Raw genomic sequence first — 18,591 nt, 5'->3', positions numbered from 1 at the left:
GAAACAGCCAGGGGTAAACTTCCAACAGTCTTGTCATCACAACAACATTGGCAAACAACAAGAAGAAATGCTACAGAAGTACTGGTTGTTCATTAAGTAACAGTGCATCTTTGTCATTTTTTTAAATTTCTTCAACTATGTCCATTGTTGATGAGTTGCTCCTCTCCATCTCCAGTGGGATTTGGACTCAACTGGGTCTGCACCTTGTCACCAACTCTATTCATAACTTTCATGGACAGAAGTGCCCTCAGGTTTCCTCAGGCCGTTATCTCCAGCTTGCAATGGGGCAGTTTGCAGCCAAGTGTGAAGTTGCAGAAATGAGAATTAGCACCTCTGAGTCTGAGGCCACAGTTATCAGCCAGAAAAGAGTTGAGTGCCCACTCTAGCTCATGGAAGGAAGTTGACATGTCTCAGGGTTGTGTGCATGAGTGAGGGGAGAGCAGGGTGGGACACTAACAGACGGGGTAGTGCAGTGTCAGCAGTGGTGTGGACATTGTATCAGTTAATTGTGGTAAAGAGAGAACTGAGTGTGAAAGCCAACCTATCAATTTATAAGCTGGTCCACGTTCCTACCCTCACCCATGGCCAAAAGCTGTGGGTAGTGAACGAAAGAATGAGTTCGGTCATTTGGAGGGGTCAGAGCAGAGCCACCACTCCGTCAAATAAAAGGGAGCCAGTTGAGGTAGTTCGGGCATCTGGCAAGGATGCCTGTTGGACACCTACAAGGTGAGGTGCTGTTGGCATGTTCTACCAGAACGAGGCCCCGTCAGGAGGAGGTCCTGGCTATTTTTTATATTTTTTCTGGCACTGATGAGCTTCTATAGCCCCATCAATTATAGCTTCTAATATTCTCCCAAAAAGAAATATTAATATAAACAACTGTTATTGTATCTGGGCCTAATCCTTTGTAGAAAGTGAACATAAAGGACTCAAAATGTCAAATGTCTATGAATATTTGTCAGGATTAGAACGGGAACCTGGGATTGGATTTTTGACCTAGAAAGATATGACAGATGTTCTTTTAAAGCAACATTATATTTCCTCTAAATTGCATACAAACAATGTTAATGAATGTGACGAGACCAGACTGATTAAACTCCCAAATATGATGTTCATAAAAATTGAGTTTAAAGAAGCTTTACATATTTTAGCCACTGACATCCACTGACTTTAGATTTTTTTTTATTCTTTGAGGGGAGAGGAGCGGACAGGTTAAGATGGGTTCTTTTGTTTGTTTGCTTTTTTACGTGGGTCAGTTGAGCTCCCACTCATCAGATGGGCTACAGGGTCTCTGCTAGCAAAAAAAAAAAAAAAAATCTGAGTACTGAGGTGAATCTCCCACACAACCCAGCCAGCATGTCCAACTGCTTACATAACATTCACAACAAACAACTCCCTGGACCCATCACTGAGTGTGCATACAGTACATACAGTATATGTGTGTGTATCTCTGCAGCCCCATATGTATGGGCGTGGGGTGCGGGCGCTGGGCGTGGGCGCGGGCGCACACACACACACACACACAAAGTAGTGACAGAAGTTGTCAGCCACAACTATTCTAGTGGTCAGGATAAAAATACTTCTACTGAGGGTGTAATACACAGGGGACAGAGTAGTGTGTGTGTGTGTTGTCTGGGTGAGAAAGAAGGAAGGAAAGAAAGAGTATGTGCCTATTTTGTGTCTATTTTTGGAGGAAGAGCTTATTCTCTAGATGTAGGCGTAAAAATTGAGAGGACTGTAGAGTCACAGTCTCCTGCTACTTCACACTCTATCAGTAGCTTTAGACACACCTGCTCAGCATCTCAGAGAGTTCAGTTCAATTCAGTTTTATTTATATAGCACCAAATCACAATGGTAGTCACCTGAAGCCACTTTATATTGTAAGGTAATGACCCTACTGTCCTAGGATGTCCTCTCGACTCAGTGCAGGTGGTGGGAGACAGAAGGACCCTGACCAAAATAACATCACTGATGGACAAGGTCTCCCATCCCATGCATGAAACTGTTGCTGAGCTGGAGAGCTCCTTCAGTGACAGACTGCTGCATCCTAAATGCACAAAGGAGCGTTACCGCAGATCCTTCCTCCCAGCAGCTGTAAGACTTTATAACCATCACTGCTCCCAACAAAAACCACAATAGCCTACACAATGTAGGATAATATATAATATACTGTAAATAGTCCGGCACATCATGCACATTGTATATAGTGTTATTATTATTAGTAGTATTAAGGTTAATATTGTTTGTTGATTTTATATATATTCTTTTCTTAATAGTGTGAATTATTATATCTTTATTTATATTTATAATAACTGCGGCTGCTGTTACACCCAAATTTCCCCTCTGTGGGACAATAAAGGCTGTTTCTTCTTTCTTCTTCTTCTCTTCTTCTACTACAATACAGAGAAACCCCCAACAATCTCGCAACCCCTATGAGCAGCACTTGGTGACAGTGGGAAGGAAAAACTCCCTTTTAACAGGAAGAAACCTCCAGTAGAACCAGGCTCAGGGAGGGGCAGTCATCTGCTGAGACCGGTTGGGGCTGAGGGGAGAGAAAAGACATGCTGTGGAAGAGAGCCAGAGATTAATGCTAATTAAATGCAGAGCTGTGTATTAACATAGAGTGTAAAATAGATGAAAATGGAAGAAACACAGTGCATCATGGGAACCCCCAGCAGCCTAGGCCTATAGCAGCATAACTAAGGGAGGGTTCAGGGTCACCTGATCCAGCCCTAACTATAAGCTTGATCATAAAGGAAAGTTTTAAGCCTAATCTTAAAAATAGAGAGGGTGTCTGTCTCCTGAATCCAAGCTGGGAGCTGGTTCCACAGAAGAGGGGCCTGAAAGCTGAAGGCTCTGCCTCCCATTCTACTCTTAAGTATCCTAGGAACCACAAGTAAGCCAGCAGTCTGAGAGCGAAGTGCTCTATTTGGGTGATATGGGACTATGAGGTCTTTGAGATAAGATGGGGCCTGATTATTCAAGACCTTGTATGTGAGGAGAAGGATTTTAAATTCTATTCTAGATTTAACAGGGAGCCAATGAAGAGAAGCCAATATGGGAGAAATATGCTCTCTCTTTCTAGTCCCTGTCAGTACTCTAGCTGCAGCATTTTGGATCAGCTGAAGGCTTTTCAGGGAGCTTTTAGGACAGCCTGATAATAATGAATTACAATAGTCCAGCCTAGAAGTAATAAATGCATGAATTAGCTTTTCAGCATCAGTCTGAGATGAGATGTTTCTAATTTTAGAAATATTGCGCAAATGCAAAAAAGCGGTCCTACATATTTGTTTAATATGTGCATTGAAGGACATATCCTGGTCAAAAATGACTTTAGGACTTCCCTGCAGTTTAACTAATTGATGTGTGTCATCTGGCTTCATGGATAGATAAAGCTGAGTATCATCTGCATAACAATGAAAATTGATGCAATGCTTTCTAATAATACTGCCTAAGGAAGCATGTATAATTTAAGTAAAATTGGTCCTAGCACAGAACCCTGTGGAACTCCCCATTTACATGAACAAATTGGAGTCTATTAGATAAATATGATTCAAACCACTGCAGTGCAGTACCTTTAATACCTATAGCAAGCTCTAATCTCTGTAATAAAATGTTATGGTCAACAGTATCAAAGCTTCACTGAGGTCCAACAGGACAAGAACAGAGATGAGTCCACTGTCAGAGGCTGTAAGAAGATCATTGGTAACCTTCACTAATGCTGTTTCTGTACTGTGATGAATTCTGAAACCTGACTCAAACTCTTCAAATAAACCGTTCCTCTGCAGATGATCGGTTAGCTGTTTTACAACTACTCTTTCAAGAATCTTTGAGAGAAAAGGAAGGTTGGAGATTGGCCTATAATTAGCTAAGACTGCTGGGTCAGTGATGGCTTTTTAAGTAGTGGTTTAATTACAGCCACCCTGAAGGTCTGTGGTACATAGCCAACTAATAAAGACCGATTGATCATTTTGAAGATTGAAGCATCAATAATTGGAAAGACTTCTTTGAACAGTCTAGTAGGAATGGGATCTAATAAACATGTTGCTGGTTTGGAGGAAGTAACTATTGAAGTTAACTCTGAAAGATCAACTGGAGCCAAAGAGTCTAAACAAATACCAGCAGTGCTGAAAGCAGCCGAACATGAAGATAAATCTTTGAGATGGTTATGAATAATTTTTTCTCTAATGTCTAAAATTTTATTTGTAAAGAAATCCATGAAGTCACTACTAGTTAAAGTGAGAGGAATACTCGGCTCTACAGAGCTCTGACTCTTTGTCAGCCTGGCTACAGTGCTGAAAACAAACCTGGGGTTGTTCTTATTTTCTTCAATTAATGATGAGTAGTAAGATGTCCTAGCTTTACGGAGGGCTTTTTTATAGAGCAACAAACTCTTTTTCCAGGCTAAATGAGCATCTTCTAATTTAGTGAGATGCCATTCCCTCTCCAGCTTTCGGGTTATCTGCTTTAAGCTGTGCGTTTGTGAATTATACCACAGAGTCAGGCACTTCTGATTTGAAGCTTTCCTTTTCAGAGGAGCCACAGTATCCAAAGTTATACGCAGTGAGGATGTAAAACTATTGACGAGATAATCGACCTCACTGGGAGCAGAGTTTAGGTAGCTGCTCTGTACTGTGTTGGCACTGAAGAGCATAACAATGAAGGAATTAGATCCTTAAACTTAGTTACAGCACTTTCAGAAAGACTTCTACTGTAATTAAACTTATTCCCCACTGCTGTGTAATCCATTAAAGTAAATGTAAATGTTACTAAGAAATGATCAGACAGGAGGGGGCTTTCAGGGAATACTGTTAAGTCTTCAGTTTCTATGCCATATGTCAGGACAAGATCCAGAGTATGATTAAAGTGGTGGGTGGGCTCCTTTACATTTTGAGAGAAGCCAGTTGAATCTAATAATAGATTAAATGCAGTGTTGAGGCTGTCATTTTCAGCATCTACATGGATGTTAAAATCACCCACTATAATTATTTTATCTGAACTGAGCACTAAATCAGATAAAAAGTCTGAGAAATCAGACAGAAAGTCTGAGTAAGGACCAGGTGGATGATAGATAATAACAGGTTTTTGAGTTTCCCAATTAGGATGGACAAGACTAAGGGTCAGGCTTTCAAAAGAGTTAAAACTTTGTCTGGGTCTTTGATTAATTAATAAGCTGGAATTGAAGATTGCTGCTACTCCTCCTCCTCGACCTGTGCTTCCAGCATTCTGACAGTTACTGTGACTCGGGGGTGTTGATTCATTTAAACTAACATATTCATCCTGCTGTAACCAGGTTTCTGTAGGGCAGAATAAATCAATACATTGATCAATTATTAAATCATTTACTAATAGGGACTTGGAAGAGACAGACCTAATGTTTAATAATCCACATTTAACACTTATTCTTTGGTGCAGTTGATGAAGCTATATTATTTTTTGTTTTTGAATTTTCATGCTTCTACTGTAATAAAACTTATTCCCCACTGCTGTGTAATCCATTAAAGTAAATGTTAGTAAGAAATATATTGGTTTGGTTGATATTTAAACTGGTGCTTGCAGGTACCATTCAATAAGAACTCTCAGCTATCCGAGTGTATTTGTTCTTTAGTGAGAAGCCGTGCTCACATTATCAATCAACATTTTAACGTGAAAACTAGTATTATTGAATACAATACACTGTTGAAAGACATGATTGATGACTGAAAATGGGCCTCTGTACACCCACCAAGATCTTTACTTAAAATCATTAACCAAAGTCATTTATCCCTAATTTCTGAGCAACAGTATATCTACAGCTGTCATCCTTTTTTTTCATTAAAAACAAAAAAAAATACGGTTTAATTTTCTACTAAACAAAAAAAAAAGGACATTAAATGCAGAGATTGTGATTTTACAAAATCACATTCAAATTCAAATTTAAATTCTGTATAAAGCACTTATTAAAATAATTTTTCTACTTATTAGTCCAGTAAGTGGTAAATGTGTAAATGCATCAATCGGAGTGAAAATACATCAAGACTGTAGGGCTGCTTTAATTACTGTGATCCATTCACTGCCTTGAATGAGTCAGTAAGCAACGTTAACACCCAGGGAAGTGTAACAGCAGCTGGTGGGATGGCAGGGCTGCTTGTGGGATTTGCCTGACTGTGAACGCCTTCATGAATTTACACAAAGGAATTTACTGTTAATATTCAGCAATACTCAAAGTAAGCCACAAGTATACAAGACAACTGCTTAGTACTTGTTTCCCTGTTCTTGTTTTTTTATCATCTTTTGGGTTTTTTTTGAAGATAGTTCAGTATGGAATAAAAACTTGTATTTTTACTTATTCACAAACAAATCTTTATCATTTAATGGATGTTCTAGAATAAAACATGATAAAAAATAAAATGACTGTGTACTGACACTCAAACTTGGCACCTGATGAAATGATGAATTAAGTCGTAAGCGTGGCGTGTTTCATTTGCAGCAAGTCCAAAATAAAGTACCACTGTATTAGCACAGAAACAAAGTAAATAAAAGCCTGGGTCATTACTGTGAGATTAGACCTCGGTCACATGGGCCTAGGGTCCAGTCAGTGACACCCAGGCAACCTCCATTCACTAGGGAAAAATCTGTATTCCCCAACTACTGGAGTTGCTGTTGTTGCTTGGTGAAATTGATGGCAAGGAGGGTGCTGCACCAAAAACGTCCTTGTGATTGTTTTGGTTGCTAGCATATTGCTGCAGTTGCCCTTAGTTTGGATGGAAGAAGGTGATTTTTCTGCAAACATTCGTCATTTACTCACCGACCTGCAGTGAAACTTGAGAAAAGGACACAAACTAGAGACAGAATGTATGATTTCAAAATAAAAGTTGTACTTTACTGCTGCAACAAGCACTTCTCTAAAGTAATGGCTGCAGCTTTTACTACTATGTTGAAGGTGAATGGTCTCCATTTCCAGTTTACATCATTTTCACATTTTTTTCTGGATAGCGTGCAGTTATAAAAACAAATACAACAAAAAAATCATTCTCTACCTGGATCTCAATTCCCTGCTCCAAAAGTCTCTTGGCTTGGTTCTCCACCTCTAGCCTGGCTCTGCTGATCAGCAGCAAGTCGTTCTCGATCACCTCAATGCCACTCAGATCCACACCTTGTGACAGATAGTCTGGAGAAAGAACACAAACAGACCTATGTGAACATAACTTCATGTTTCCAACAGTAAAACAGAAATACTGTAATGCTTTTTTCTCCATAAAAGATTTGGGTCCCAATACAAGATTAATAAAGTTTTGCTAAAGAAATTAATGAAGAAATAAATTAAAATTGATTTAATTTTAAATCTATGTGACATAATAAGAATAGTTTAATTTAATAACTTAGTAACACTAAAAGGAGTTCTTGCTTTTTTTAAAAAAAACAAAAGTATGGTCTGCATGGGTTTCCTCCAGTTACTGCAGCTTACACTCCCCTAACAGTATGCATGTCGAGTGAATCTGTGATTCTAAATTGACTGTAGCTGTAGATGTAGGAGTTGTGATGGACTTGCAACCTGCCCAGGGTGTACCCGGCCTCCTGCCCTAAGGAAGCTGGGATAGGCCTATTAAGTTGGACACAAGTTGGATAAATGGATGAGTTGAAGGTGACACAGGAGGTTGATTTCATTGTCTGCTTAGGTCAAGATATTTCAGCTTAATTGCTGGGAGCTCTCAAGCTGTAAAACTTTAAATGTATCCTTTGATACAAAAGGAGGCTTGGTATTACACACATGAGAGACCAAAACAAGGAAATGATGTGTGCCACAGCAGTCTTTAATTTCATAATTACAAAGCATATCACAGCATAAACCTTTTGACCAACTCTAGAACATGAAGTAGAAAAACAGTTCTCCTGGGAGAGGCAGGAAAAACTCAAAACTTCTAACTAAAACTGGTTTGTCAGTCACTTCCACAACACTTCAGTGAGTCTGAAACTTCATCAACACATCTCCTTTGTGATTATCATATTTCTGCTACTTAATTCTATTACTTAATTTGCATACCGCTGATGACAGCGGGACGAGTCAGCTTGACAGATTTGTCAGCAACACTTGTTTCAAAGAAGCACATAGCACTTCTGACAGTGTGTTAAACATTTCTCAAATCTGGTTTTACCACTACATTGATTTTCCTTGCATCAGACAAAGAAATATCCATTGATTGAATAATGCTTTGGGTCATTATAAGATTGAGGAAGTCTTACCGACATGTATGATTCTATCCAGCAGACTGAGCTCATGAGCCATATCATGGAATGACAGTCACTGCTGCCATAAACACTATTGCTGCTTCACTACACCTTTGCTTCTACCTGCACTGATTTATAAATGCAGGGAACATCAGAACAGGAAGCACCCAGAGTAAAAATCTTAACTACTCTTTGTTTTTAAAAAGCACCAATAATACAGAAAAACATGAGGAGACTGAAGTGAACCTCAAGTGTCTCTGAAGAGTCTGAAGTCAGCACTGACTCTGCAGCCCTGAAAGGAAGAGAAAGCAGGGCCAGGCAGTGAGATGAGCAGGCTGGAACAGGGAGACACAGCTCAGATGTGACAGGAGAAGACAGACAGCAGACAACAGAATTGTGTGTGTGTGTGTGTGTGTGAGTGTGTGTGAGTGTGAAAGAGAGAGAGAGAGAGAGAGAGAGAGAGAGAGAGAGAGTAAACCACAGCCTGTTAGTGAGACCTCCTTCTGGAAACTTTATACAACAGTGTGACCTGAGTATACAGCTATCAGGAGTGAAAACAGTGCACAAGCAGTTTTCTCTCCTGAACTGCCACTCGTTCATGTTAAATGTTGAGCCTGATATTGTCATCTTAGTACAAACGATGATTTAACCCTTTAACCCCGAAGGCATTAACCGTGGCACAATGTACTTCAAAAGTGCCGCTGTTCACGGTCTTCCAACAACAAATACCATCATACCCCATATGGCTGGGAAGTACAATTTCTGGGCTTTCAGGAACCGTTTGAATTTTTCCAATAGGAAAAACGGTCGGGGAGTTACTGTAAAAAAACAGCCGATCAAAGTCCCTTTGATCAGCCGACTCAGCGGTGATATGCTACGTCTTAACCAGCTGCTCGTGGCTTGTAAGGGCAGGAAACCAGCAGGAAACCGGCAGGAAACCTGCAGTTCAGTGGCGATCACCCGGAGTTAAAGGGTTAAAGATTGACTGCAACAAGCTGACATTCATCAACTTGTAAAGCTGTGCCAATCACATCCATGATTGCCACCATTTAGAGCCCATTTCCATGGATGGATGTTTGCAAGGATAGAGGAATAGAAGAATTGTCCTCACAGGTGCGATCTGCTTACTGTGAATTCAGAGTGCAACTGAACACAGTGAAAGCACAAGTCTGTGGGTTAATGCCTGCTCCAATAGATGAACGTAGACTAGGTGAACGAGTCTAAAGTGGAAAAGCCCTTGCCTCAAAATGGTTTTCATTGGTGTCTTCCAGAATATAAAATGACCCGGGTGAAATGCTCAGTCTCTTTTCCACTCTACCATCAACCATTGATGATGTTTGTCTCTTGGCCAGGTTCCTCGTCACCTTCTCTGAGCCAGTTCATGACAGAGCAGAAGCTCATCGACTTCACTCAGTTTTTTCCAAAATTTCCTGCTGTAGCAGCAAATAACAGAAACATTTCTGACAAAACACTAGATTTATAAACTTATATGATATACCTGAGCTATAGCTTCTTTTATAGGATATCCTGAACAGATTCTTTATTACAAATCCAAATAACAACAAACATTACAGTCCAATATTACACTCTGCTAAGGTTAGGTCTACTGCCTACAATATGGATTTGCCAAAACCGAGCCTCAAGGAACAGTTCTGAGATCAGTGACGATTCTGGTAAAACAATGTTGTGTTCATCCAATTATACACACTAGCCCAAAGTGCACCTTTAGTAAGTGAAAAACACGCTGATTTGGCTACTGAAGAATATTCAGTTCTTCGCCTTACGAAGCCTTTGGGTTATCTCGGTGATATGTTTTGGGTCATGGGCGGTGAGTTATGTATAACTACAAAATGTCATTTTATCAGTAAAGACCAATGAGCAGTCCAACTGGAAGCCATACATCCTCGAAGTGCCTCCACCATATCTGACAGACAACATGGGATCAACACTTTTCCATCATTTTGTTAAAAAGTTCATCTCAGATCTACTCAAAAAATTTTGTTCCAGAGCTAAGCAGACTTTTAATGTTTATTAAAAAATATGTTTTCTAGCTAATCTTGTTTCCCAGTTTTGCCACCCCGTGTATTTACAGTCGTACATTTGACAGTGATACACCGGCTTCAGAGAGCATCCTTGTCTGGGAGGTCTTCTATTCTGATCTTGGCTAAATCTTAGAAAGGAGTTTTTCTTCACCCAAAATAAGAATTCTATTATCCATACAACTCAAAGTTGTCTTCCATGGTCTTCCAGGCCTTTTGGTGTTGCTTAGCTCATCAGCCCATTCCTTCTTTTTTAAGAAGGTAGCAAAGAGTTTTCTCTTTTATTAGCCTAACAATATCCTTTCATTAGCTCAGACATAAATTAGTACAGACTGCCTATTAAAAGTTTCCATGTACAGTTAAAAAAACAAACAAATGAAACACTTTAAATCAACTAGAGCTTTTATCTCCTTAATTTATCATAAAAGTAAAAAAGTCAGAAGTGGCCACAAAACTGATAATGAGCCAAATGTCAAATTCCTTTTAACTGTGAAAAAATAACCATGATAAAAATAGCTGAAATTACTAAATGGTTAATATACATATTCTCCTCCGTGAATCGCCACCTTATCGTGGTGGAGGGGTTTGGGTGTCCCAGTGATCCCAGGAGCTATGTTACCCGGGGGCTTGTCCCCCTGGTAAGGTCTCCCATGGCAAACTGGTTCTGGGTGAGGGTCCAGACAAAGAGCGGTTCAGAAGACCCCTATGTTTGTAACAGCAAGGGAACAGTTTACCCTGCCCGGGATAGGGTTACCGGGGCCCCACCCTAGAGCCAGGCCTGGGGAGGGAGCTCGAGGGAGAGCGTCTGGTGGCTGGGCATCATCTCGTGGTGCTCAGCTGGGCGCAGCCCGAAGAGGTTACATGGGCCCGCCCTCCTGTAGGCCCACCACCCGCAGGAGGCGTCGTAGGGGTCGGGTGCAATGTGTGTCGGGCGGTGGCCAAGGGCGAAGGCACTGGCGGACCGATCCCCGGCTATCGAGACTGGCTATTGGGACATGGAATGTCACTTCTCTGGTGGGGAAGGAGCCTGAGCCTGAGCCAGTGCGTGAGGTTGAGAGATACCAGCTAGATATAGTTGGGCTCACCTCAACGCATGGCCTAGGCTCTGGAACCAGTCTCCTGGAGAAGGGCTGGACCCTGTTCCAGTCTGGAGTTGCCCTCGGTGAGAGGCGGCGAGCTGGGGTGGGTATTCTTGTATCCCCCCGGCTTGCTGCCTGTACGTCGGAGTTTTCACCGGTGGACAAGAGGGTAGTTTCCCTGCGCTTTCGGGCTGGGGAACGGGTCCTGACTGTTGTTTGCGCTTATGCACCGAATGACAGTTCGGAGTACCCACCCTTTTTGGAGTCGCTGGGCGGGGTGCTGGAGAGTGCTCCATCTGGTGACTCCATAGTCTTGCTGGGAGACTTCAACGCGCATGTGGGCAATGACAGTGAGACCTGGAGGGGCGTGATTGGGAGGAACGGCCTGCCCGATCTGAACCTGAATGGTGCTTTGTTGTTGGACTTCTGTGCAAACCACAGTTTGTCCATAACAAACACCATGTTCGAACATAAGGATGTCCATAAGTGCACATGGCACCAGGACACCCTAGGTCGCAGGTCAATGATCGATTTTGTAATCGTATCATCAGATCTGCGGCCGTATGTTCTGGACACTCGGGTGAAGAGAGGAGCTGAGCTGTCAACTGATCACCACCTGGTGGTGACTTGGATCAGGTGGCGGGGGAAGATGCTGGACAGACCAGGCGCACCTAAACGTATTGTGAGGGTGCGCTGGGAACGTGGCAGAAGCCCCAGTCCGGGAGATCTTCAACTCCCACCTCCGGCAGAACTTCGACAACATTCCGAGGGAGGCTGAGGACATTGAGTCCGAATGGACCATGTTCCGTACCTCCATTGTTGAGGCTGCTGCTGGTAACCCCCGAACCAGATGGTGGTCACCGGAGGTGAAGGGAGCCATCAAGCTGAAGAAAGAGTCCTATCAGGCTTGGTTAGCCTGTGGAACTCCGGAGGCAGCTGACAGGTATTGGCAGGCCAAGCAGAATGCAGCTCGGGCAGTGGCCGAAGCAAAAACTCGGGTGTGGGAGGAGTTCGGTGAGGCTACGGAAAAAGACTTTCGGACGCCATCGAAGCGATTCTGGCAAACCATCAGGCGACTCAGGAGGGGAAAGCAGTGCTCCACTCACACGGTTTATAGTGCGGGTGGGGTGCTGCTGACTTCAACTGAGGCTATAGTCAGACGGTGGAAGGAATACTTCGAGGACCTCCTGAATCCCACTGACACGCCTTCTGTAGTGGAAGCAGAGTCTGGGGCCGAGGGAGATGACTTGAACATCACTGGGGGTGAGGTCACTGAGGTAGTTAAACAACTCCTTGGTGGCAGGGTCCCTGGGGTGGACGAGATTCGCCCTGAGTTCCTGAAGGCTCTGGATGTTGTAGGTCTGTCTTGGTTGACACGCCTCTGCAACATCGCATGGAGATCTTGGGCAGTGCCATTGGATTGGCAGACCGGGGTGGTGGTCCCCATCTTTAAGAAGGGAGACCGGAGGGTGTGCTCCAACTTTCGAGGGATCACACTCCTCAGCCTCCCTGGAAAGGTCTATGCCAGGGTGCTGGAAAGGAGGGTCCGTCAGTTAGTTGAACCTCAGATTCAGGAGGAACAATGCGGTTTTTGTCTTGGTCGCGGAACGCTGGACCAGCTCTTTATCCTCTCAAGGATATTCGAGTGTGCGTGGGAATTGCCCAACCAAGTCAAGTCAAGTCAAGTCAAGTTTATTTATAAAGCACATTTAAAACGACGACGTTGACCAAAGTGCTGTACAAGATCTGTAACCCCAAGGACTATACTAAATAAAAATAAAAATATATAAATAAATAAATAAAATAATAAAATAAAAATAAATAAATAAAAACATTAAGAACAATAAATAACATAAGAAAATTAAAAATTAAAACATTTAAAACAAATACCATAAAATACCATAAAACAATCATCTAAAAGGAGGTAGCACTGCAGCCAAATGCCAAGGAAAAGAAATGTGTTTTTAATAGAGATTTAAATGTGTGTATCGTCTGAGCTGTGCGGATATGGAGAGGTAGATCGTTCCATAGCTTTGGTGCTGCTGCTGCAAAAGCTCGATCACCTCTCTGTTTTAGTCTAGTTTTAGGCCTCTGTAAGAGCAGCTGGTTCGATGACCTCAGAGCTCTTACAGGGGTGTGACAGTGAAGCAGCTCAGACAGATACAAAGGTGCCAGTCCGTTTAAGGCTTTAAAAGTAAGCAATAAAATCTTAAAATCGATTCTAAAACGGACAGGGAGCCAGTGAAGGGATGACAGGACTGGGGTAATGTGTTCATGCTTTTTTAAACCGGTTAAAAGACGAGCTGCCGCATTCTGGACTACCTGCAGGCGGCGCACAGATGATTGATCTATGCCAAAGTACAGAGAATTACAGTAGTCCAGGCGGGAAGTAATAAAAGCATGAATAACTTTTTCCAGGTCCTGCTGCGGGAGATAAGGTTTTACCTTGGCAATGACTCTGAGTTGGTAAAAACTGATTTTGGTAACAGCACTTACTTGCTTCTCCATTTTAAAACTACTATCTAAAATGACACCCAGATTTTTCACAGCATCACGACAGTGAGGAGCCAAATGACTCGGAGTGCCAGAGGAGTAGCTTGAGGGGTCAAATTTACCAAAGCATATGACCTCGGTTTTGCTTTCATTAAGATTTAGGAAATTGTTTCTCATCCAGGACTTGATGTCACTTAGACAGTTCAGCAGGGGTTCCCATGGATCTCTGCTGTTCAGTTTGATGGGCATATACACCTGGATGTCTACATGTGCTTTGTAGACTTGGAGAAGGCATTCGACCGTGTCCCTCAGGGTATCCTTTGGGAGGTCCTGCGGGAGTATGGGGTGTCTGGCCCGTTGTTGCGAGCCATTCAATCTGTACATCCGCAGTGAGAGCTTGGTCCGTATAGCCGGTAATAAGTCGGATTCGTTTCCTGTGGGTGTTGGACTCCGTCAGGGCTGCCCTTTGTCACCGATTCTGTTCATAATTTTTATGGACAGAATTTCTAGGCATAGCCAGGTGGCGGAAGGCTTCTTCCTTGGTGGCCTCAGAGTCTCATCTCTGCTCTTTGCAGATGATGCAGTCCTGTTGGCTTCATCAGGGGGTGGCCTCCAACTCGCAGTGGAATGGTTCGCAGCCGAGTGTGAAGCGGCCGGCATGAGAATCAGCACCTCTAAATCTGAGGCCATGGTCCTCAGCCGGAAAAGGGTGGAGTGCCCTCTCCAGCTCAGGAACGAGTTCTTGCCCCAAGTGGAGGAGTTCAAGTATCTCGGGGTCTTGTTCACGAGTGATGGGAGAATGGAGCGGGAGATTGACAGGCGGATCAGGGCTGCTTCTGCAGTGATGCGGACACTGCACCAGTCTGTCATGGTGAAGAGGGAGCTTAGTGTAAAAGCGAAGCTCTCGATTTACCGGTCGATCTACGTTCCTACCCTCACCTATGGTCATGAGCTTTGGGTAGTGACCGAAAGAATAAGATCGCGAATACAAGCGGCAGAAATGAGTTTCCTTTGAAGGGAGGCTGGCCTCTCCCTTAGAGATAAAGTGAGGAGTGCGGCCATCCGGGAGGGGCTCAGAGTAGAGCTGCTGCTCCTCCACATCGAAAGGAGCCAGTTGAGGTGGCTCAGGCATCTGATTAGGATGCCTCCTGGCTGCCTCTTGGGTGAGGTGTTCCGGGCATGTCCCACCGGGATAAGGCCCCGTGGTAGACCCAGGACATGCTGGAGAGATTATATCTCTCAGCTGGCCTGGGAACGCCTTGGGGTCCCTCCGGATGAGCTGGTGGAGGTGGCTGGGGAGAGGGAAGCCTGGGCTTCTCTGCTTAGGCTCCTGCCCCCGCGACCCGGCGCCGGATAAGGGGAAGAGAATGGATGGATGGATAATATACATATTTTTAACTAAATTCTACAAAGTGTTGAAGATAAACTGCTGTTTATGTGTGCAGTTGATAGTGAGGGATGGGCTGTGTGCCTGCCTCTATGCAGCAGTACTGTGTGAAGCTGTGTGTCAGCTGGAGTAGGCAGACAGCACTGTTGTATCAGTGCAAATGATAGTCATTTTTAGTATTGATTAGCATCTCTATATTACAATCATATTTTCAATATACTACTATACTTTGAGCCATCAGGAGAACAAAAAGTAAAAGGACATCAGCTGTTGAATATGAGAGGCAGAAAGGAGTGAGGAGTGGGGACAGATATGAACCCATTTCAGAGATGCTATCTGTCTACAGCTGCAGATGGTTTTCTCTTTTTCCCAGAGTGAGAGAGAGAGATTAACAGAGAGTTTGAGTGAGAGAGTGATGTAGAGAAAGAGGTGAAGAGTATTAACAGGCAGGTGGCAGGATGAGGCACAGAGGACCGAGGAATTGGACAGAAGCCACCTTCGATTCAAAACCAATCCGCTCGAAGCCTCAAACCCAGTGCAAAGCCTGTCAGAGGCCATGATGAAACAGATGAGCCCCACATCGCTTTGCTTCCTTGTAGATGTTGTGTTTGTGGGAGAAATAGAATAAGGTTGGGTCTTTTCTGACTTGTGTCAGAATATGCTTTCAGAGCTATCTGATACACAAACACACACAGACAATGCAGGCCATTAGCTATTGTGTGGTACTTCCCAAGGGATACAAATGTTCCCTGGTTTCTGTACTAGGGGAATTCATTCAGCTTGTTTAATACAGAACAGAGAGATGGATACCAACAATAACATTTACCCCTATATGGATATGTGTAATATACTTGGAAGCTTAAAATTGCACTCTGCAATTTTAAGAACGGAATAAATGAGCAAGGTCAGGCTAACTGCATAATCATGACAAGAAGGGCCAGATTTACTAATATTCTGCACCAGTGCCAAACCCTCTTTTGGCATTAAAAAGCTACTGGCAAGATTTACTAAATAAGCATAGCATCAGTTTAGCAACCAACAGGTATGGACGGGTATTTGTTAACGTGGCCTTACTGCATATGTACTTGTAGGAGGTTCCCTTTCATAGCACAACATCTTGTGCTAAAGCTTTGGCTCTGTCCTCAAACTCTTCACTGAATCCCTACCCTAAAGGTTTATAACCCAGCCCCTCATATTTCTCACCAATAATTCTGGTATTTCCTGATGAAACGGAGTAGAACAAGTGGAGCATGTGAGGGAGGTCGGAACCGAATCCCAATACAAGACCCATATAAGGATGCATTTTGTTTTACAGTCAGCTGCACTGCTTTGAATTACAGTCTCTTTGAATTTCTACACAGATGTGTACACAAAGAAAACACCTTTCGTCTAAGTGGTGCACACGCACAAAGCAATGTTCATGTAGATTTTTCTCCTTCCAAGATATTAAATTGAAATGACTCAAAATTCAGCTCTAATGGGACTGTGGTAGTAAATATGAAACTACTTCCAGTTGCGTGGATTAATATCTGAATTTTACACTTTGTTATACTGACATCTACAGCCTCACACAACGTGCACAAAAAACAAGAATGATGTGTGCATTTACCTTTATCACACTGTAACAGCATCTTCAGTAACACACAGATGGCTCTGGATTTTTTTTTTTTTAAAGTATGCAACTAGCCAGTATTGATAGCTGGGAATCAGTCTTCATCCTCTCGAGGATATTCAAGTGTGCGTGGAGGTTTGCCCATCCAGTCTACATGTGTTTTGTGGACTTGGAGGAGGCATTTGACCACGTCCCTCAGGGTATCCTGTGGGAGGTGCTGCGGGAGAATGGGGGGGTCTGTGGGGGGGGGGGGGGGGGGGGGGGGTCCTAATTCCCTACTTGTTTCCTGCGGGTGTTAGACTTCATCAGGTCTGACCTTCGTCACCGATTCTGTTCATAATTCTTATGGACAGAATTTCTAGGTGTAGCCAAGTGGTGGAAGGCTTCTTCCTTGGTGGCCTCAGAATCTCATCTCTGCTCTTTGCAGATGATGCGGTCCTGTTGGCTTTATCAGGTGGTGGCCTCCAGCTCGCAGTGGAACGGTTTGCAGCGGCTGGCATGATAATTAGCACCTTTAAGTCTGAGGCCATGGTCCTCAGCCAGAAAAGGGTGCAGTGCCCACTCCAGCTCAGGGATGAGTTCCTGCCCCAGGTGGAGGAGTTTAAGTATCTTGGGGTCTTGTTCATGAGTGACGGGAGATCGACAGACGGATTGGGGCTGCATCTGCAGTGATGCTGATGCTGCACCGGTTTGTCGTGGTAAAGAGGAAAGCGAAGCGAAGCTGTTGATTTATCAGTCGATCTACGTCCCTACTCTCAGCAATGGTCGTGAGCTTTGGGTAGTGGCCGAATGAATAGAATAGAATAGAATAGAATAGAATAGAATAGAATAGAATACCTTTATTGTCATTATACAGAATGTACCTTAGAGATAGGATGAGGAGTGGAGCCATTCAGGAGGGAGTCAAAGTAGAGCCACTGCTCCTCCACATTGAAAGGAGCCAGTTGAGGTGGTTCAGGCATCTGATTAGGTGGGTGAGGTGCTCTGGACATGTCCCACCAGGAGGAGGCCCTGGGGCAGACCCAGAACACGCTAGAAATATTATATCTTTCAGTTGGCCTGGGAACGTCTTGGGGTACCCCGAAGGAGCTGGCTGGAGAGAGGGATGTCTGGGCTTCTCTGCTTAGGCTGGTTTACACAGGACCAGCTGATGGCATCAAGTACACCAGTCATACTCAACAGAATGAGACCTAGAGAAACTAGCTAGGAGACAACAGGACTGCAGAGCTGGGGCTAAGTGAAGAGTTAAAAGGAAGAAATATGAACCCGCCGTTCCAGCTCTTATCATGAGGAATATGAGGTCCTTGGGCAATAAGATGGACAAGCTGGGACAAGAGGAAGGGAGGGAGTAACATGACAATAGTATGATGTGCTTCACAAAAATGTAAGTGAACTCACACCTCCCAGACCAGTTTGGCTTGACCTGGCTTCAGAACTGCCTTCTTTTCACAACACTCATCCTTTGACTCATTATTACTCCCAGTACATTAATTAATACCATTCTGTCAAAGCTGACAAATTCTTAGAGATATTAGAGATTGTGTCCTTTTGCTTTGGAGCCATGATGCACCATCTGAAGCAATACAGTGAACCTTCGTTATAACGCGCTTCACCTCTCGCGGCCTTGCTGTTTCACGGATTTTTTTAGTGCGGTTTTTTATGCTTTTTTTTTTTTGTGTATGAACGTGCATCGTGTTCTGCGTCCTGATTGGCTGTCAATCAATCTCCTCCGTCCCTCGTCTCTGTCCAGCACAGAATGTGTTCGGCTTGAAA

The 18,591-nt window shown here is 43.5% G+C and overlaps 1 protein-coding gene across 1 annotated transcript in view; it reads right to left on the bottom strand.

Moving 5' to 3' along the window:
- cog5 (component of oligomeric golgi complex 5) overlaps positions 1 to 18,591 on the bottom strand; it is an 83,497-nt gene that overhangs the window by 30,628 nt on the left and 34,278 nt on the right. Inside the window, exon 7 of the mRNA XM_030725282.1 lies at positions 7,020 to 7,150. Coding sequence (XP_030581142.1) covers positions 7,020 to 7,150 — 131 coding nt within the window. The remainder of the gene's footprint in view (positions 1 to 7,019; positions 7,151 to 18,591) is intronic.

The sequence above is a fragment of the Archocentrus centrarchus genome, unplaced genomic scaffold (genome assembly GCF_007364275.1).
Source record: "Archocentrus centrarchus isolate MPI-CPG fArcCen1 unplaced genomic scaffold, fArcCen1 scaffold_52_ctg1, whole genome shotgun sequence".
In the NCBI taxonomy this organism is placed as follows: Eukaryota; Metazoa; Chordata; class Actinopteri; order Cichliformes; family Cichlidae; genus Archocentrus; species Archocentrus centrarchus.
Note: the sequence above shows the minus strand (reverse complement) of the source record. Positions and strands in the feature narration are given on the sequence as shown.